Source organism: Henckelia pumila, chromosome 4 (genome assembly GCF_033568475.1).
Source record: "Henckelia pumila isolate YLH828 chromosome 4, ASM3356847v2, whole genome shotgun sequence".
In the NCBI taxonomy this organism is placed as follows: domain Eukaryota; kingdom Viridiplantae; phylum Streptophyta; class Magnoliopsida; order Lamiales; family Gesneriaceae; genus Henckelia; species Henckelia pumila.
The window spans coordinates 67,749,111-67,770,990 of NC_133123.1; the positions used below are offsets into that span (position 1 = coordinate 67,749,111).

The window sequence follows — 21,880 nt, forward strand, 5'->3', positions numbered from 1 at the left end:
GCCTTAAAAAAAAATCAGATGATAAAACTGAGCAAATTGAATAAATTTTCTTATCATAAGTAAAAAAATAAATTTGATGGATCAAAACATGCTATACATCACAAAAAATTTTTGTTCATCAAGTTAAAGGGATATATGTTTAAATTTTTGAAAATGTATCACTTCATAAAATCTTTCAAAACGATATTAGTTAAGATAATCTTTTTTCAGTGATATTCAAGATGGATGTGACTCTTTAATTTGTTATTGAGGAGGAGGTTGCATGATTAAAATTGAAAATTCTAAAGGTACAATAAATTTTGTGTACAACAATATTTAAACAATAATATCGTGAGATTTTACGATCACGAGATTTTGTATTTAATGTATACGTGAGATTTTGATAAATTAAATTCTTGTATTGAATTTTTTATATGATAAGATTTGATGTTCAAATTTCATTGTAACTGTAGCATCACTCATTAAAATTTTTATTTTTTAAAAAATATTATATATAGTACTAAATTTTCTTAGAATTACAGGGGGCGGTCGCCTACTTTCGGTACCATGTAGCTCCGACACTGATCGAACGTGTTTTTGCTAAGGGTGGAGGTAGATTTTTGAATGGGTAGGGGAGAAGGGAAAGCGGCGTGAAGAGGAGAGGAAGAGGAGAGAAATGTTTGATGCACAACTTTGGGGAGTACTAATGGGCCGAAAACGCTGATCAGCTAACTAAAATTACATTCTTTAAGCCTTCCACCACTCCAAATTATAAAACAAAAGTTACACACAACTTTTGTATGAAAAATCTGCCTATCAACACATTTAACTTAAAATTTTGGTTACACTTCGTTTATAAATTAATCTCGACTCCTTTGGCCTCCGAAATTAATCCATACCTGGACATCATTAAAACTAACAAGAAATCTATAAAACATCGGGCAAAACATGTCATTACATAGAATAATCATAACATTTAAATTTCATGATTAAAATGCATAAAGTCATATTAATCATTTAAAACTTTTTGTGATTGAGTTAGTGTACTTTTGGATTAATACATATAATATCATGATCCATTAGATTTTGAAACTAAATAAATTTAATTATTTAATAGTTATATCACAAAATATTATAAATTAAATAATTAATCTTTATAAAAAAAATAGAGGTTAAGGTTCATTCATATGATCGAGTAGTTTACATGCATAAATGATCTATGTATAATCCAGAACCTTATATAGAACCTAAGATGCATATGGGGAGATAGGTTTGATCAAATCCGTAAGTTCTGATTAAGTTTATTGTTTACAATGAAATAATAGATAAATTCATTTCTTACTGTTTTTTTAAACAAAATTTATTTCTTACTTATTTACTCATTAGTAATACAAAATAAAATGAATGACATCAATATTTGGTGAACTTGAAATCTATCCTAATTAATATAAAATACCATATAAATATATAAGATATGAATTTGAAATTTATAATATTATTTCTCTAAAAAAACAAAAATATACTTGAAATTTGAAATTAATTTTCAATAACATATTACTAACCCGAACTGGATCAATGCATATATTTTCTGTTAATGGTGCAAAAACAAACTTTATACAAAAATTCACATAATATGAAATACATTGCAAAAATTTTGAAACAAATTTTATTCGATTATTTAACAAATAAAAAAAAAGTTACCTATAAATAAATATTTATATTTATTTATTTTCTTGCACAATCATCAAATTTCAAATGTATCAAACTACTAAAATATTAAATATTCTGAAAACTGAAAAATAATAAGTTAATATGTCATGGATATATAAATTAGATTTATTTAACTATTTCGATTTTCATTATAAATATAGAGCGTGGATTTTTAGCTTTTAAAATTGTAATAAAATATGAGTTTATCAAATGAACAGTAGATTTATGTTTTAACATCTATTTGTTAATGTTACACTTATACATATTTTATTCAAAATATCATAATAAATTTAAACACTACTTAGTTTGAAATTGTATACAAAATCGAGCATAATAAATTATCTAAATATAATATATATGTAAATAAATTTTTTAATATATATTATTTTAATTTTTATCTACATGTTAAATATTTTCTTTGCAGTGATTAAAGTTTTAATTTTAGTATTTTAAATATTGAAAAACTTTGAAATAGTTGTTTCTAAATTTTACGTAATTTAATATGAGACCACATGTTAATTTTTTTTTAAAAATTTCATTGTAAGAAATTCATTTTTTTCAAAACTATAATAAAATTTTCTCAATGATAAGTTTCAAAAATTATTTATTTATATTGTTATGTATTATATATTTTAAATTTTTTAATAATCAATCATTTCATAATACTAAATTCGTTCCCCTTACATAAAAATCTCAGCTCCGTCTCTAACCAAAACCGAATCATGTAAAGTTCTTGATCTGGAGTAGAAATCGAAAAATGGCCGGTTTCGGGCTGATCAGTTTGGGGAGGTGAATTTCCAATTTGATTCATGGTTGTCTAGATGCTAATGCCAAAATTTAAAGTTTATAAGATCGAGCTAGGAATGAAAATAAATGAGAATAGCCAATATTGCTTATAAGTGAGACAATGTCGTTGGTTTTGTGACTTGCGTATTTTTCACTTTTCTTTTGTTAATGTACTAGTCAATTCACGATTAATTAAATCTACTAACTTGCACTATTTTTAAAAGTTGGAAAAAAAAAATTCACATTAGTGTGACATGGTATCGGACACGCTATCAACATCCAATGCTTGTCATCATTTTTTATGTCACACCATCATTTTCTGGTGTTATGCAATATTTCGTTGAAAGATAACTCAAAAATAAAAAAATCTATTAAAAAAAATGCAAGTCCATGTTGATTTATTGATAACATGACAAAAATGAAAAACGTGGAAGTTGTAAAACAAAAAATATTCTTCGATTTCATCAAATTTAAGCCGGCGCCTTCCTTTGTTCCTCCCCATGGACCATGCATGGCCTTCAAATTACAGATAAGCATCCTTAAATTAAATTATCATCTAGAATATAGGTCTAAACTGTCAACGTGCCAGCAATACTTTCAGTGAATATCCCACAAATTAGAGATTATATATATATAGTTCTTTTATGGTGCCCAACACTATATGCTCACTTCATGTCCACTATGTACAAGTCAACTCATCTATTGTACCGGTCAACTCATCTATTGTATGTTCGCGAGAACATCTCAGATGTTCACGCGAACATCCCGCGGTGCACACAAAATCCCTGCACACTGGTGTGCAGTGGATCATGACTGTATATATATGTATATATATATATATATATATATTTCCAAATAATACATATATATTTTTTAAAAAAAGAAATCATACAGATAAAAGGAAATTAACTGTCTGCCTTTTCAGTTATATTATCCACGGAGTGAAGCTCCATATCTTTAGGGGAAAGAAACATTGCTTCAATGTTAAGGTTATTTGGCACTTTTCGGAGAAAAAATGATGTCGCCACATTAATTGTATGCATTGAACTATGTTTTCTTCACATTCAAGAACAATGAAAAATTTCAAGGTACACTTTACCGTTTGATTTCTTAGCACCATATATTATATCAACCACTCAAATATTTTAACGATCTATCATATTTTTCAAATCCGTTCCTAATTTTAGATCTTTCATTATCTCTCATTTTACGAGATATTGATGAAAAAACCATCCGAATTTACAACATATGATAGCCATAAAGAAACAAAATCTGAGAAAACAAAAAAAACACAATCAGATAAGCCCTTAGAAGCCAGCTTGTGAACAACATTAGCATTCCGTCCACAATGTTGAAAAAGAGCGCCTCTCATCATAGTGCAAGCCCGAAAGATATCTTCGACAATTGGAGCTTCAATTGCAAAAGGTTTAGGATTAGTAATCGAGTTCACTGTCAGTAAAAAGTCCGACTCAATATACATATCAGTTTATCAAAAAAAAAATATGTATGTTAGTATCATTCGTGTGTATATAAAACATTATATAAAATATAATTTCCGTATCTAAGGCTTTAATAATTAATATAATATAATAATAGGACCAAATATGATTTGTTTACTTATCACTATATTGGATAGGAGTCCTTTTTTACATGGAAAACTATTTCCATCACGAAGCACTATGCTCATTAGTCAATGACTAAAGTATTCTCGCTCTTTTACTGTTTAAAAATAAGGCTAAACGGTTCGAACGGTAGATGAATTAATTAATTATTTATTTTTTTAATTGTTGGAAGTTCAACTAACATTAACATCCTTTGTATAATTAATTAGAGCCATATAACAATTTTTTTCATGCGTTTGTATAATATTATAATTGTTAGAAAAGTTATACTTTTGTTGGTGATATGTTGCAAAACATCACAATGAGCAAACCAAACTAAAACATTAAAGTTAAGCAAGTCGCGTTTTCCAAAAAGCTTCATGTAATCAAACCAAGTCGATTGATTTGATATATATAATATATCAGTATAAGAACACCTTCGTTGAAAATTAATTTAAGAATTATCTCCGTGTCTTTACATTTTCTTGCATCTTCTTTAATTTCGCACTTCGCTGGAAAAAAAATCTCCTTTGCTGATCCACTGATTTTGATAAATTTGTGGTTTACTGAGTTCGATTTGACTATTTCCGTATAGTTGTTTATTATACTCAGAAGATTGACATTTGTTTTTTAATTTTGCTTTTGACAGCTAACAACAGTTGAAAACAATAAGTTCAGAAAATATAATTTTGTGAGGTATTTATTTGCCTCTCTCTAAACACCTCCACCGATACTAACAATATTTATATATATCATCTAAAAAATAATTTAAATGGAACAAAACCTTCCTATGCCCAACTGGCATTACCTATGATAAGAAGATACACGGAGTTCTTTTTTTTTTTTAGACATGAAGATACACGGAGTTGAACTAGCTAGGTAAAGCTTGTTCTAGTCTATCAAAAAATTGCTAGCAAATAATCATATCACACAACTAGCTTAATAATAATAATATATAATACAAATCCATACACAGAAACCAATTAATCATCCTAAAGGTTAAACCAGCAATATTGAATAACAATTGAGTAGCTTGTAACAAGCTGATTAGAACCAAAAAGAATCAAAGAATGAATAGACTTTCCAATTATTCATAGTCTTAATCACGATACTAATCGTCCGATTATTCGTGTACCTGCATTTGATCACGGCATGCAATTAGTAGCATCAATGATTCGGATGTTTGATGATCCTCTGCAGAATCACGGTCCTCGCCTTGCGAATATCGCGGCTACAATTATCCGCTTGCGCCCCTAGTTCATCGACATTCTTCATGAAAACAACCAGTTTCTTCTTAATCTCATCAACACCAACTTTCACAACCTGTTCATTCATTGCAAAGTTGAGATTTTTCAAGAGGGACTCGATCTCGATCTCAAGTTTGCTAATCAGCACGCGTATATTGTCCAAATCCTTGATTGTCACATAAGTTCCCACGCTCATTGAATTGATCATCTCCTTCTGCCCTTTCACCACATTCTCATAATTCCTTAGCAATGAATCAATCCATTTCCCCATGGAGCCTAATGGGATGGAGGCTGCGGCAGCCAGGGCGGCCGCAACTGGTGGTGCCGCCATGGCTGCAGCCACCACCGAGCAAATCAGCACAGCTGCAAAAGTGGCTGCAAATATAATGGCAGACACTTTCCTCCAAGAATGAATGGACTTCATCTTCTTATCCAGCTTGTTCTTCTTCAGCTGCAACCTTTGTAGCATAAGCATCTGCTGTCTATGCACGGACTCAAAGTCTCGAAAAAACTCTTCGGTAAAAGGATCACCTATATCCCGAAACACCCTCAAGTCCTCCAAGATTTTAGCATAAGTTTCCTTCCCTTCAACCCGGTACCCTTCTTCGAATCGCTGAAGAGCCACGTGAATCATTAACTGACTATCTCGGGCACGTTTCAAGCATTTCTCCAATGCCGAGCAGAAGTCCAGAGTCTTGAGGCTATTTTCGAAGTACTCCTCCACGAGCTCGAATAATTCTTTGCTCTTCCAAACGTCTTTCTTGCAGTCAAGAATCACCTTCACCACTTCTTGGTTCATCTCTAAAAGGCATTCGGTGACTTCCCGGAGTGAATCGAATGATAATGCTCGAACTTCGACTCCAGCGGCAAGAGAAGTGATGACATTGTTGGTACGAGCTTGGAGGGTCGTATCAAATGACTGCAAATCTGCGTCCAGCTTGCAGGCAGCCTCATAGGAGTTCAACTCAGCTGTATACAGAAGATTGTTGATAGGATTTGCACCCGAAGTTTCGCCAACTTTCTTGCTCATGTGGCTACCCATAGTTCTTAATTAAATGTAAGATCTACAAAGAAATTAAGTGGGGAAAAGTCGAAATTACCAATGTGTTCCCATTAAATTTTATTTTAGTGAAAAAAAACATTCAACCATATCTTTACCTATACAAGAACACAGAATATTTTCCAATTTTTGCACGTTGCTTCACATCGAAACCTACGGGTAAAAATATCAACCTTAGCAACAAAAAGAAGAGAGACACAATCTCTGGCTTTTATTTTCCAGATCTTGGACCTAAATTCACAAATTTTTCAAAGACCACATAATGAATTTTGAAATGAGCAACAGAAGGGGGAAACATATCAAACAGTTAGAAGGTCTATGAATATCCCATAATAAATCAATTTTCTAGCGAAATAATACTTGAAACTCAAATTTAAAGAAAACCCACATGAAACTAGCTAGAACCCATCAAAACAAATTAAGTTACACTCCATAAAACCAAGACAGAAACAGAAATATTCGAATGTCGATTCAAAACGAACCCACCTCGTAGATTTCTCCAAAATCAGCAATAAAACGACTTTAGCTCAAAAGCCTTGACATAAATCCAACCCGAGTCGCTAAATATGATTCCAGTATCGGAAAAGGCACTCTTTTTCAAACAAACTTGATTTGGTAACTTGATAGAGAAAGAAAACACGAACAAAAATGAAGTTATATTTATAGATTTGTATAAAAGTTAATTAACGAAAAGGGACTTAGTGTAACGATTCAGATAACGATTGGGGCAAAGATGATGAGGAAAGAAGAAGCTTAAAGAGAATTGAAAGCGTTGATGATCCAAGAAACAAAATTTAGCGGTGGTTTGAGAGATGACGAAGAAATAGCTTGCACGCATGAGTACTTGTTGCACATGGAAAACGCGGGAAGCAACGTCTTCTTTTCTGCTAAATCAATTTAACTTAGGGAGTTATTTACATTCCATTTTTTTTTATTTGCACTTTATTTATGAGTAAATTGGACACATATTTTACCCATAAAATAGAGTGTAGATAACACAAAATAAAATGTAAATATCAATTTTCTTTAATTTATTGACACAAAACAAAAAAGATCCGTTTGAAGTTGGAGATAAGATAAATAATATAGAGATAAGTAATATATTGTAATAAAAATAAATAAGAAATAATAATTAATATAAGATTTGATTTGATTGATAGATTATAGTTTGTTTGATTTGATTGATTATATATTATATGAAAATAGTAAATTACTATTTTATCCTTTTAATAATTAATAAAAATATGAATAATATTATTTATAAAGAGTAATATAGTGATTTAAATTCAATGATTTGATTGATGCAAGATAAATAATTTATGATTTGATTGATGCGATATAAATAATAAAAATATGGATAAATAATATGACAAAAAAAACGTGAGACTAGATAAGATAATTTATAGGTAGATTAATAATATATAACTTCAAACACACCCAAAGGAGAACAAAATTTTTATTGGATTCATTCTTTTAGTGGAAGTCAAATTACATTTCTAGAAATTATTCAAGCTATGAATTGTGATATAAATTTGTAAACTAGTGAACATTTTAATTACATCTGTGCTAGTGTATATATGCACAAAACTCATACAGTCGTATGAAATTATTTCACATATCGATTTAAAAAAAAATACTTTTTATGTCAAAATTATTAATTTTTTTATTGTAAATATGAATCAGATTGATCTATCTCGTAAAAATAAAGTTGTAGCATGTCCTTATATTGTGTGAAAGGAGCAAACCTGATTCTTGTAGTTCATATAATGTATTATACTTCAAAATGTTTTTTAAAATCAATTTAGAAAGTTTTTGATAGCTCGGCCTTGTCAGATGAATTCTGAATATTTGGAATTATGTAAAAATGAAATAAAGTCTTTATTAGATAAAAAAAAATTGATAACTCATTCTCAATCTTCTTGGTCTTGTACTATTTTTATGTCAATAAACATTCAGAGAAGGAACGAGGAGTTTCCAGTTAGTAATAAACTACAAACCTCTTAATAAAGTTTTGAAATAGATTAGGCTTCATATTCCTAACAAAAAGATTTATTAGATAGACTTTTTAATGCTTTAATATTTTCAAATTTTGATTTAAAATCAGGATATTGACAGATTCAAATAAAAGAATTTGATAGATATAAAACTGTTTTTAATGTTTCAATAGGACATTACGAATGAACAGTTATGTCATGATTTGGTCTGAAGAATGTTCCTTCAAAATTTCAACAAATTATGAATGATATTTTTTATCCTTTTAATAATTTTATCATTGTTTATATCGATGATATTTTAGTCATTTCTAAAAATATTAAATCGTATTTTAAAAACTTTGGAAATATTTAGAAAAGTGGTTATTTAATAAAGCAAATAAATAAATAATATCGGGCTTCTTGTGTGGGTGTGTTGGGAATTGGCATAGCATCTGACAGCAATTGAAATTTATCCTTCTTTTTCTTTTTCTTTTTTTTCGCAAGACGTGTAGTATTTTCCCTAAAATAAGTGGAGGCATTAAAATAGCTAATGAAAAGAATAAAATACGAGGTGTTGTAGTTATCGGGTCACATATGCGAAATGTATACGGTATGTATTCGTAACGTATTGTGATTGAAAATTAATTGTGCTAAATGTTTTAACCAATAATGAAATAATGTACCAATTGTTACAAAACAAATTTGTTTATTATCCATAATTATTCATTGAAATATGACCCATGCATAATTTATCACCAGCGTTCATGTAACGTACTTGAACATTTGAATTTTTATTTTTTTTATAAAAAAAAATCGATTTTGATTTAGATTAGATAAGATAATTATTGGATTTATAATTTTATATAATAATAATAATAAATTATTTGTAGATTGGAGCGCATGTCTTTCAGTATCTTGATGCTCTAATAAATAAATTTATTTTGGTCTATTAATTTTATTAAATTAAAGATAAAAGAAAATTCTGGAAGTTGAGTATAAAATGAGTCTTGGTTGAAAATCGCGCGCACAAAAATTAGAATTCACCCGACTTCGTTTCCGTGACCATTCAATTGACTGCTTATAAATGAATTCCACAGGATGCAAGGTTTTCAAACTTGTCATCTTCTTTTGACCTTTCCATTGATAATTAATATAATGGTAAATGTAATTTAAATTTCTAGACTCAAATTCAAGTTTGTGATCAGTTCAGGTAAGAATAAGGGTTTTAAAACTCAACCTAACCCGTCAACCCCACACGAGTCGACCCGAAAAATATCAGGTTAGAGTTGGGATTTTTGGGTTTGAGTCGAATTGGGTTGACCCGAAAGTTAACCCAAAAAAATTATTCGGGTTCGGTTGACCCGAAATAACCCGAAACTTTTAATTATTATAATTTTTATATAAAATTAAAATAGATTTACTACATTTTTATACGTTGTATATTTGAAAAAAAAATTATTGTATATTGATATAATATATTTTCGTCATATAATGTTTATTTTGTTTAATTTTTATTTTTAAAAATAATTTTTTTATTTTTTGTAATAAGTATACTTTAAATTTTTTACAACTAAAAGTTTAAATTTAAATTATATATAAGTTTAGATTTTGTTATTATGTGATTAAATTAAAATTTAATATTATTATTGTGTGTTTTGAATTTTTATTTAATTATTTTGTTAAAAAAAATAAAATCGGGTTGGTTTGGGTTAGGCGGGTTCGGGTTCGGGTTGGGCATTTTCGGGTTGGTTCGGGGTTCGGGTTGAAGAAATTTTAAAAATTATTTTTGTCAACCCGACCCGAACCCACTCGATCCTCCCGAATTGACACTCCTAGGTAAGAACATATATTGTGTTTCCACTCTTGATCCATAAAAAAAATTTCTTTGCTCTCTGGCCCACTTGTTTTTTTTTTTTGATATAATATATTTTCGTCATTTAATGTTTATTTTGTTTAATTTTTATTTTTAAAAATAATTTTTTTATTTTTTGTAATAAGTATACTTTAAATTTTTTACAACTAAAAGTTTAAATTTAAATTATATATAAGTTTAAATTTTGTTATTATGTGATTAAATTAAATTTTAATATTATTATTGTGTGTTTTGAATTTTTATTTAATTATTTTTTTTTAAAAAAATAAAATCGGGTTGGTTTGGGTTAGACAAGTTCGGGTTCGGGTTGAGCATTTTTGGGTTGGTTCGGGGTTCGGGTTGACGAACTTTTAAAAATTATTTTTGTCAACCCGACCCGAACCCACTCGATCTTCCCGAATTGACACTCCTAGGTAAGAACAAATATTGTGTTTCCACTCTTGATCCATAAAAAAAATTTATGTACTATCTGGCCCACTTGTTTTTTTTTTTCGGATGAAAGTCGGGAATAATAATAAATTATGTCCCTAAAGTTTCCTTAGTTTCTCAAAAATATACTAACACTTTATTCGTTCCCAATTATGTCCCTCTTTTTACAAAAATGTTCCCTGATATGTCCTCAAGACTAAAAGTTTCCTATAATACCCTTAAATTAAAATGTCATTTTAATTCTTCCCTTAGGCTAAAAAAATGGTATCAGAGCCTAGGTAATTTTATTCAGACTTTATATTATTCATTAAATCGTACTTTCTTTGTTGAGGAAGAGATTTTCAACAAACCATGGATTCAAACGAGAGTTTGAACAAGAAAGATTTAATTTACATGAAATCCCATAAACAAGTGAATCTATTTAAAATAGATTCTCTACAACAGAAGTTAAAAAGACTTGAGTTTTTTATACGCTCTGAAGAGATTAAGAAATATGATTTCTAATTCTTAATTTTTAGAAATTACACCAGATTCCTCTAAACTCTCCGAAGATCTTAGAGAAATTCAAAAGACGGTACAATATTACAGCAATCAGCTGTATGAAATACCTCGGCAGATCGAAGAAATCCTTAAAAAACAAGAAGAAATTCTTGAAACTCTAAAAGATCTTCAAACAAAAATCATAAATCTAGAACACACCTCTGGTTCTAGAAAAGGAAATACAGGAGAAAGGTTACCACTCTCGTTTGGTACCGAACTTTGCTACATCAGAAAGGTAAAACAAAAATGGTACAAAAACCTTTAACTGATGAAAAATGATGATTAATCTTATAAAAGAAGTATCAGAGAAAAACACTATTTGATGTCTACTATAAAAAGATTAAATCTCGAGGATCTACAAGATCTTGCAGATTCATTTGTGAATCTCATAGTAGTAGATCTAAAAATGAATTTCCCTGAGGGTGAACAACCCATAGAAAATCCTCCAAGATATGTGATTAAAACAGAAGAACCACACATCCAGCAGGAACCAGGTCAAGAAGGAGTAAGATATCACTACATCAAACTCCTTACGGAAAAACTGTTTTAGATCCGATACATCCTTACGGGGTTATGTTAAACCTTGATGTTCTGGACTTCAAAAACAGAGAAGATCTCATAGATGATTGGACATCAGCTATGAGAATAGCAGCAAGAACTTTAGATCTCAATAAAGAAGGATTTATCAAACTTCTAGAAATGAGTATAGTGAGATCTGTTAAAATAGCTTGGGAAATGACCATGTCAGAGACTAAAGAATCAGTCTTAGCAGGAGAATCTCTAAGCGAAATTGGAGGAAGAATGGCCACCCTATTCAAGGCACAATTTATAGGAGTGAATTATTTTAATAATCAAGATACAGAGAAAAAAATAAGATATACTCAAGCTCTGTATAGTCTCGAATTTCACGATATCTGTTTAGTTGATGAATACATTATGTTATTCACTAAATACAGATGGAATTCGGGAGTCGAGGAAAATATAGCTATTCAGCTATTTTTTGCAAAGATGTCAAGTCCCTAGAGAGAAATGCTGATAAAAGAATACGTTCCAGGTAATCCAGATACGTTGGCAAGACGAGCCTCTTTTCTTAAAGGAAAATTGACAGAATGGTGTCATATGGCAGCATTACAAAAGAACTACAAAAATATAAGGGGTATTAATAAGCATACTCCTCTATGTTGTAGAGAAAATGATCTCCCTACAGTTATTGGGAGTAGATCACAGGGATTTAAGAGGAAGAAATTCAGAAATAATCCCTACAATAAAAGAATGAGAAGTTCTTGGAAACCAAGAACATTTTTGTCCAAACAAAAGGCTAGATCTTATAGATCAGGAAAAAGAAGTGGACCTACAAGAACATCCCCAGCAACAATCTCGTCGCAAAGTAGGGGAAGAACACCATCTAGAAGAACTTTCAGAAGAACTCATACAAGAACAAGTGAAAGTTTCAAGGATTGCAACTGCTGGACATGTGGAGCAAGAGGACATATATCTACAAACTGTCCAGAAAATGAGAAAAAAAGTGTCAAACTCTTTGAAGAAACACCAGATATGAATGATGCGGTCTTCTTTCAAGATCTAGTCCAAGTATATCAATTTGAGGATATCCCCTCAGATGAAAGTATATACAAAGAAGAAATATTGTTTAGCCAAGAAGAATCTGATGATGAATCAAAATCAGAATCAGAATCAGAATAAAGAAGAGGTGTTTCGACATGAAACACATGAGAGTTTGGCTGAGTTTTTTTAGTCAAACCACGATATCTCATAATATGGTCCAAATAATTATGAGAAAAAATCCAACTTTACAGAAGTACCAAAGATTTTTGGCAGGACAAGTAGAAAGAGTCTTAGGCAACCTGGGCTTAGACAAAGAAGACATCATTTGATTTACAAAGTATCCAGAAGGGAAATGACAATTCCTATGGAGTTAACGAGTAATCAAATAGAGATTCATTTAATTCCTTTTGAAGAAATAAGAGAGGAATTGCAAAAGCTAAAAAGTGAGGTAGCAAAGACGATGTCTTGGATTCATATTGGAGCAATCCAAATAATGATCAAGGCAACTTTTAAAGAAGGAATAGATTCACCCATAGATATCGTAATATGTGATAAAAGAATGGAAAATATCCAAGATGTTGTTCTGGGTACTCTCTCAGGAAATCTATGTGCAGGAAAAATTGTAGGAGTTATTTATCCGAGAATAGCCTATAATTTAGCTGATAGAGACTTTAGTCGAGCCTTGACGTTGCATCAAAACTTCAAGGAAAAAATATTAATTAAGGAAGGTAATAGGCCATATTCTATTACATACCAAATTTCATATGCTCTTTCTAATACTCACCATTCTGAATTATTTATTATAAATGAGTTTATTGAAATTCCAGAGATCTTCGAAAAAGTTGCTCAAGCAATATACCCGGAAAGAATCGAGTTTCCTTTAATTCAGGAAACAGACATTCAAATTCAAGATAAGCCGGTTCTATACAGAGACCTTAAAATAGAACCCTGATAAGTGTATTTTATACACTTAATTTATATATGATTTTAATTGTTAATTATTGGTTTCGAGCAGATTTATGCGCTAGTTTGTTGTTTGTGTGTTTGTAGAGAATTATAGAGATTTTTTGAAAAAGAAGAGGAAAATAAGATTTTGTGAGAAAAAGAGAGAAAAAAAAAAAGAACAGTAAAGAATAAAAGAATGGAGAAGAGGCTGTAAAGCAGACAAGAAACGAGAAAGAGAATTGGGCTTAAGTTTTGGGCCTAACATTTGCGCTTAACTTAGCGCTAACGAGAAGAACTCTTGAGCAAACGCGCAGCTTTCTGGGAGATTGAAGATTGGAGCCAGAAGCTTATGCGCGCCTGCGTGAGAATCCTGGAGCGGCCGCCCGTCGCGAGAATTCAGCGTTTTAATTATTTCGGCGAGTATTTTCATGGGCTTTTATTTGGGCTTTTTATTGTGTGATATAAAAGAAGATTTCTGAGCGTGAGAAAAGGGGGAGCCGCCACACACATACACATACATATCAGAGAATTGGAACGTGTGATTTCTGAAGAAAAGTCTGGAGCTTTAATTGAAGAACGAAGACGGAGATCGATAGACTGGACACGGCATCATCGACAGATTTGTTTTCTTTATCTTTTATTTATTGAATTCTGAATATGTTTGGATTTATTAATTATTGTTTTATTCAGAATTTTATTATGAACTAATTTTTTAGAGTCTAGAGGTCGGATTGAACCTGGTGTAGACGTTTTCATGAATTTTTGATTTTATTGAATTGAGTTTCTTCTAGATTAATTATTTTTTCTAAAATTGATTGTCTTTTCAATTATCTGATCACTAATTGAATTATAATATTTATTTGAAATCTGGCACTCGGGAAAGAGATTTTGAATAGGATCAATAGAATTAATAATGTTAATTATTTATATTGCTCGGGAGAATGTATAATTTTAACAGAGCTTTTTAAAAAAACATTGTTTTGAATTGATCATTGAAATTGAATTGTAGTTGATATATTTTATTCGGCACTCGGGAGATGGAATAATACACTTAAGTGTTCTTGGCTATTAATTCATTGAAATTCATGAAGATTAATTAATTAGAATTGATTGTTGTTGAAACCAGGTGAAATCTAAACCTCTAGACCATTTTTTTTCTGATTGATATTTATCTGAAAGTTTTGTGCGTGCTTGCTAAAAACTCATTTAATTATTTTATTCTGCAAAATTTTGAGATATTGATTTTCTAGATAAAGTTTAGACTATTTGAATTACAAGCACTGAATATTTTCATTTTACTCTCCGTTGGAACGATACTTGATTTTTCACTACATTAAAATTTGACACTCGTACGCTTGCGAGTAATTTTCACAAGAAGTTTTTGGCGCCGTTGCCGGGGATCGAACCCAGGTCACCCGCGTGACAGGCGCGAATACTCACCACTATAATAAAAGAAAATAGAAGAGGCTGAGAAGAAAAGAGGAAAAGTTGTGTGTGTGCTATTAAAAACTCATTAGTTATTTTATTCTGCAAAATTATGAGATTTTGATTTTCTAGATAAATTTTAGACTATTTTAATTACAAGTACTGAATATTTTCATTTTACTCTCTGTGGGATCGATACTTGATTTATCACTTTATTAAAACTTGACACTCGTACGCTTGCGAGCATTTTTCACAACATGTTTTTGGCGCCGTTGCCGGGGAGTAAATTTTGATTTTTGTTTAGTCTTGTTACCAATTAGTCTAGATTTTAATTTAGAATTTTTTTATTTTATTTTAAGTTACTAATTGATTTCTTTTTATTTTTAATTGTAGTTTATGCGACAATCTCAAAGTGAGAATTCTTTATTGTTTGATCCGGAGATCGAGCGCATTGCACGTGCTTTGAGAAGAGCGAGAAAAGAAGAAATCAATAACATGGCTGAAGAAAATGTCAATGAATTGCCCTTGGTGCCAATCAGAGATTATTTCAGGCCGACGATCCAGGCTCACTATTTTGGAATCGCTCGATGGACAATAAATGCCAACAACTTCGAGTTGAATCCGACATTAATCAACATGGTTCAGCAGAACCAATTCAATGGAAGCGCCACAGCTGATCCTCACTTACACTTGTGCACCTTCCTAGAGATTACTGATACAGTAAAAATTAATGGTTTTTCTGAGGATATTATACGTTTACGCTTGTTTCCTTTTTCTCTCAGGGATCAAGCAAGGAGTTGGTTGCAGTCATTGCGGCTAGGAAGCATAACAACTTGGGAGGACATGGCTGTGAAATTTTTAGCAAAGTATTTTCCACCGGCCAAGTCCACCCAGCTGAAGATTGAAATCAACACCTTTCAACAGCATGATTCAAAACAGCTATATGAGGCGTGGGAAAGGTACAAAGATTTACTTAGACGTTGTCCTAACAACAATTTTGCAGATTGGGAACAGATCGAGTGGTTTTACAACGGACTAAATGCGCCTACAAGGATGAATGTGGATTCTGCGGCTGGAGGTACTATATTTGCAAAGGACTAAATGCGCCTATGATATGCTGGAACAGATAACAATCAATAGTTTTCAATGATCATCTGAGCGTATGGGAGTCAAGAAGCTAGTTGGAGTGTATGCAGTGGATCCTCTCATATCGATCACCGCCCAATTATCTGCACTGACTACACAGGTAGCTGCATTGAATAAAGTGAGTGTTGCAGAACCAGCAGGTGTGCCGGGTGCTATGGACGAATCTCACCATCCTTATGAACAAGCCCAGTACATAAATCAAAGAGGTTATGGAGGCTATCGAGGTAACCCTGTCCCTAATACTTATCACCCGAGTTTGCGTAATCATGAAAATTTTTTGTATGCTAACAATAAAAATGTGTTGAATCCTCCTCCGGGATACAACACAATTAAGGGTGAGGGTAAGCCATCTTTGGAGGACGTTGTTAGTAATTTTTTGCAGGAATCTGGTAAGAGGATGGCGATGACTGAGACTTGCCTTGATAGCTTGGAGACGCACATTGCCAACATGAGTGTTATACTTCAATCCATGGAGACTAGCATTGGGCAGCTGGAAAATGCCTTGAAATATAATAACAGAGGTCAGTTCCCTAGCAACACTGAAGTAAATCCGAAGGAACAGTGCAATGCTATCATGTTGAGAAGTGGAAAGCAAGTAGATAGAGAAGAAATCCAGTCATCTGAAAGGACTGAAAAATTAGCAGTTGAAGAGAAGAAAGTCGAGGAGAAGGAGCCTGAACTTGAAGAGAAACTGATGTACAAGCCTTCACTCCCATACCCGCAGAGATTCAAGAAGAAAACATTGGATGAGCAGTTCTCCAAATACTTGGAGATTTTCAAGAAAATTCATATCAACATCCCCTTTGCTGATGCTTTGGAGCAAATGCCGAATTATGCAAAGTTCATCAAGGAGGCGATGTCCAAGAAAATGAAGCTGCTCGAGAACAAGGTGGTAAATCTAACTGAAGAGTGCAGTGCGGTGCTACAAAAGAATATGCCACAAAAGCTTAAGGATCCAGGGAGTTTTACTATTCCTTGCACGATTGGTTCTTCTTATTTTAATAATGCACTTTGCGATTTGAGCTATAATTAATCTAATGCCTTTGTCTATTTTTAGGAGCTTAGGACTTGGTGAGGTGAAGCCCACAATGATTGCATTGCAGCTGGCTGATAGATCTATTACATATCCGCTTGGAATCATTGAAGATGTTTTGGTAAAAATAGATAAATTTATTTTTCCTGCAGATTTTGTTGTGCTAGATATGGAGGAGGATACAAATATTCCACTCATATTGGGGAGACCATTCCTGGCCACTGCGGATACCAAGATCGAAGTCAAGAAAGGTGAATTATCGATGGGTGTGGTTAGTACTTTTTTGCAAGAATCTGGTAAGAGGATGGCGAGGACTGAGACTCGTCTAGATAGCTTGGAGACGCACATGGCCAACATGGGTGCTGTACTTCAATTCATGGAGACTAGCATTGGGCAGTTGGCGAACGCACTGAAGGATAATAACAGAGATCAGTTCCCTAGTAACACAGAGGTAAATCCAAAGGAGCAGTGTAATGCTATCATGTTGAGGAGTTGAAAGTAAGTAGATAGAGAATAAAGCCAGCCATCTGAAAGGACTGAAAAAGCTGTAATTGAAGAGAAGAAAGTCAAAGAGAAGAAGCCTGAACTTAACCAGAAACCGATGTTTAAACCTCCACTTCCATATCCCCAAAGGTTCAAAAAGAAGGCTCTTGATGAGCAGTTCTCAAAATTCTTGGAGATTTTCAAGAAAATCCATATCAACATCCCCTTTGCTGATGCTTTGGAGCAAATGCCGAACTACACTAAATTCATCAAAGAGGTGATGTCCAAGAAAAGGAGACTGCTAGAGAACGAGGTGGTAAATTTGACTGAAGAATGCAGTGTCGTGCTTCAAAAGAAGATGCCACAAAAGCTGAAAGATCCAGGGAGTTTTACTATTCCTTGTTCTATTGGTGGATCTCATTTTACTACTGCACTATGTGATTTAGGGGCCAATATTAATTTAATGTCATTATCTATTTACAGGGCCTTGGAGTTGGGAGAGATGAAATCGACTATGATTTCATTGCAGTTGGCGGATAGGAGCATCACATATCCATTGGGTAATGTTGAAGATTTTCTAGTTAAGGTGGATAAATTCATCTTCCCAGCGGATTTTATGATCTTGGACATTGAAGTGGATCATGGTGCTCCACTGATTTTTGGGAGACTATTTTTAGCTACGGCGGATGCCAAAATTGAAGTGAAGAAGGGTGAATTATCAATGGGTGTGGAGTACGAACGAGTGATTTTCAATCTATTCATGAAAGCACCTAATCCACCCATCGAAGAATTATGCTTAATTGAGCTGGTTGTGAAGAAGAAAGCGCCAAGTTCATCAACAAATGAGGCCACGAAAAAGAGAGCGAAATTTAAAAGGCGGTTCGTGGAATTTATTTGGCGAGTGAAAGAGAAAAGGAAGAACTAAGATCAGTGAAAGTCGGGCTGACGACTATAAACCAAGCGCTTTTTGGGAGGCAACCCAAAATTTGTGTTATTTTATTTTATTTTTTTTCAATTTTTGCTTTAATTTTTTGTTTATTTTTGTTAATTAGTTATTTATTATTTTTTAATGTTATTTTTGGAATTTTGGAGGCCTAATATTATAAATTTTAGAATTGTTTTTCAGGATTTTAGAGCTTTCGGCAGAAGCTTGTGTGCGCCCACTTGTCACTTATCCCGCGCTCGCCTCTCATCTACGCATTGTTGCAAGCCCAACCGCTTAGCTACACGCGCAATTGCGCTCTTCATCTCTGCAACTCATGCACTAACGAGACTCCTCAACAGCGCCAATCTTGCGCTAACAAGCACCTGAACAGCGCATCCCTTCTGTGCAATCTAAGCGCAATCGCGCAAGTCATTTGCGCAAGATTAGGCGCAAACAAGATCCAAAGTGCGCAACTACCTGCGCAAATGCGCATCTCAAGTGCACAGATCCAATGCGCAAACAGCGCAAATCTTGCGCTAACAACGCTCCTGCTCAGCACACCTCCTAGCACGAACAATTTTCCCCAGCTGCACGAAACATGCGCAATCGCGCAAGCAACACCACTCCCATGCACAAACAAGAATCATCTGCGCCATTTCTTATGCAATCGTGCAACCATCATCTGTAACAACAACCTCCTCATGCGCTAACAAGCTGCCCATTCGTGCAGCACAAGAGCAATCGCGCACCATTTCCAGAAGCTCTTCCATGCGATCGAGATTGCATCCTAAGCTTCACCTCTCCATGTGCCAACAACAACACCACCTGATCACGCTGCAACATGCGCCATTGAGTTCCTCCAGCCACATCCACTATGCGCATTCTTTCTTCTTTTCCCATACATTAAGCGAGTAATATTGTCTTGTTTGCTTCGGGATTCAATTTTGTGTATTATCTTATCGTGTGCTTGTATTATTTTCAGGTTAATATAGAAGTTCATAGGGTGCTTAGCCATATCTTCTAAGTTGCGATTGTGGTTGCGAATTATTTTTCATGAACATGATGATGGTTACGTCGAGTCCTGATGCTCGGTGTCGAAGGTACGTGTCCCTTGTTCTTTTTATTGTTTTTAATCATTAGGGACAATGATTATATTATGTTTGGGGGGGGGGGGGTGAATCAGTGTTTGATTAGTTGTTTAGTTGAGTTTTATTGTGTGCTTCATAGATAAAATTTTTGTTGAGTTTATTTGTTGTTTAAGTGAGTTCAGTTGAGTTGAGTCGAGAAATAATTGGATCCATGGCTGAAAAAAATAAAAAAAATTTGTGCTATAACTAAAATCCATGACTGTCTACTTGTCCAACAAATATTTATGAATTAATGGAACCAATTAGATGAACAATTTTTTATATACTCTGTGATTAATACTTGAATCTGATTTTTGAAACATACAGACATAGATATGATTGAGGCATTGTTTGAAATTTTGGGCCTAATTTTTATTGAAATAATTTTATCCTTAATTGCCCAGTTGAGCCTACACGTATATGAGTACAATGAGGTACAAAAATCTGAATTTCTTGTTGAAAAATCATCGTTTACTGCTGATTATTAGTTTTTTCTGCACTGATTGAAATTTGTATGATTTAATTGTGGATTGAAACTTGTCTAGAACTAGTTCAAACACTCTTCGAGATGAAATACGGGCATAACTGTGATTAGGAATGATTTAAGCAATTTTTCTGAAATTGTTTGAGCCTTTCAAGCTACCCTATTAATATATTATCTCTAGTACCTTGTTTGAGCCTTATTGAAAATCGAATGACATGTGTGTAAACGTGTGATAAAACCCCCATTCATCATTGTTTCAAGGTCTTACATTGACTACCTATGAATAGCCTATACACTATTTCCTACCTTTAAGGGAGTAATTTGAATGCTAAAATGTTATATGATCCTAGTTTTATTTGTGAAAAATGGAATGGTGTGGTGGATGAATTGAAAAGAAAAAAAGGTAGTAGTGAAAAAAAAAGTGGTTGAAAAATTTGTAAAAAAAATGTTGGTATAAAAAGAGAAGAATGAAGAAAAAAATCAACGAAGTGAAAAAAATAAGTGTGAAATTGTGAATAAAAAGGAGTCGTAATTAGAGTTTAAGCAATAAATTACTCCTTATTTTGAATTATTAATCTTTCATTTGTAGCCATGAGCCAGACCTTTCGTTATAAGTTAATTAAGTCCTATTGACCGATTCTCAGTTGCCCAATATGCTAGTGGAGAAGAGTTGCGAGAATTCAGCATATGAACTGTTGATTGGTACTTTTAATGATTATGAATTTTGATCGAAACACGCACACACTATTATTCTTTGCATTTATCGATTGTGAGTGTTTTTGATTTTATATCCTATATTGACCTACACTGAAAAGTCCTCATGATCTATGAATGTGTGAATTGAACTTGGATAAGGGTGTTTTGAAACGTGAATTGCGGAGATTGTAAGTTTATGCGGTTATTTGGTTATGATTTAAATGTTCAAGTATTAGTAGGTTAGATGAGATTGGATTTGAATTTTTAAAATTATTTCTGAGATCATTGCTCCATAATATCTCTTGGATATTTTCGTTGGTTTTTGATAGAATGAGTTTTTGTGAGTTGTTTTGATAGTTTTGCTCGTGGCTAGCAAAAGTCTAAGTTTGGGGAAATTTGATAAGTGTATTTTATAAACTTAATTTATATATGATTTTAATTGTTAATTATTGGTTTCGAGCAGATTTATGCTCTAGTTTGTTGTTTGTGTGTTTGTAGGGAATTATGGAGATTTTATAAAAAAAAAAAGAGGAAATAAAATTTTGTGAGAAAAAGAGAGAAGAAAAAAAAAGGAACAGTAAAGAATAAAAGAATGGAGAAGAGGCTGTAAAGCAGACAAGAAACGAGAAAGATAATTGGGCTTAAGTTTTGGGCCTAACATTTGCGCTTAACTTAGCGCTAACGAGAAGAACTCTTGAGAAAACGCGCGGCTTTCTGGGAGATTGAAGATTGGAGCCAGAAGCTTATGCGCGCCCGCGTGAGAATCCTGGAGCGGCCGCCCGTCGCAAGAATTCAGCGTTTTAATTATTTCGGCGAGTATTTTCATGGGCTTTTTATTGTGCGATATAAAAGGAG

The 21,880-nt window shown here is 32.7% G+C and overlaps 1 protein-coding gene across 2 annotated transcripts; it reads right to left on the minus strand.

The window, feature by feature from the left end:
- Positions 1 to 5,020: 5,020 nt before the first annotated feature.
- On the minus strand, positions 5,021 to 7,169 carry LOC140865985 (UPF0496 protein At4g34320-like). Of its 2 annotated transcripts, XM_073270837.1 has the most exons (3): positions 6,870 to 7,169; positions 6,482 to 6,536; positions 5,021 to 6,387 (listed from the first exon to the last, which is right to left on the minus strand). In XM_073270837.1, exon 3 carries the CDS (start codon positions 6,363 to 6,365, stop codon positions 5,244 to 5,246), a length of 1,122 nt encoding a protein of 373 aa, XP_073126938.1. In that variant the 5' UTR covers positions 6,366 to 6,387; positions 6,482 to 6,536; positions 6,870 to 7,169; the 3' UTR covers positions 5,021 to 5,243. The 2 variants fall into 2 exon arrangements, with proteins under 2 accessions (XP_073126938.1, XP_073126939.1); XM_073270838.1 differs by lacking the exon at positions 6,482 to 6,536.
- Positions 7,170 to 21,880: the final 14,711 nt, after the last annotated feature.

Coding starts and splice junctions, on each gene's coding strand:
- LOC140865985 (XM_073270838.1), bottom strand. CDS start 6,365: ATGGGTAGCCACATGAGCAAGAAAGTTGGCGAAACTTCGGGTGCAAAT.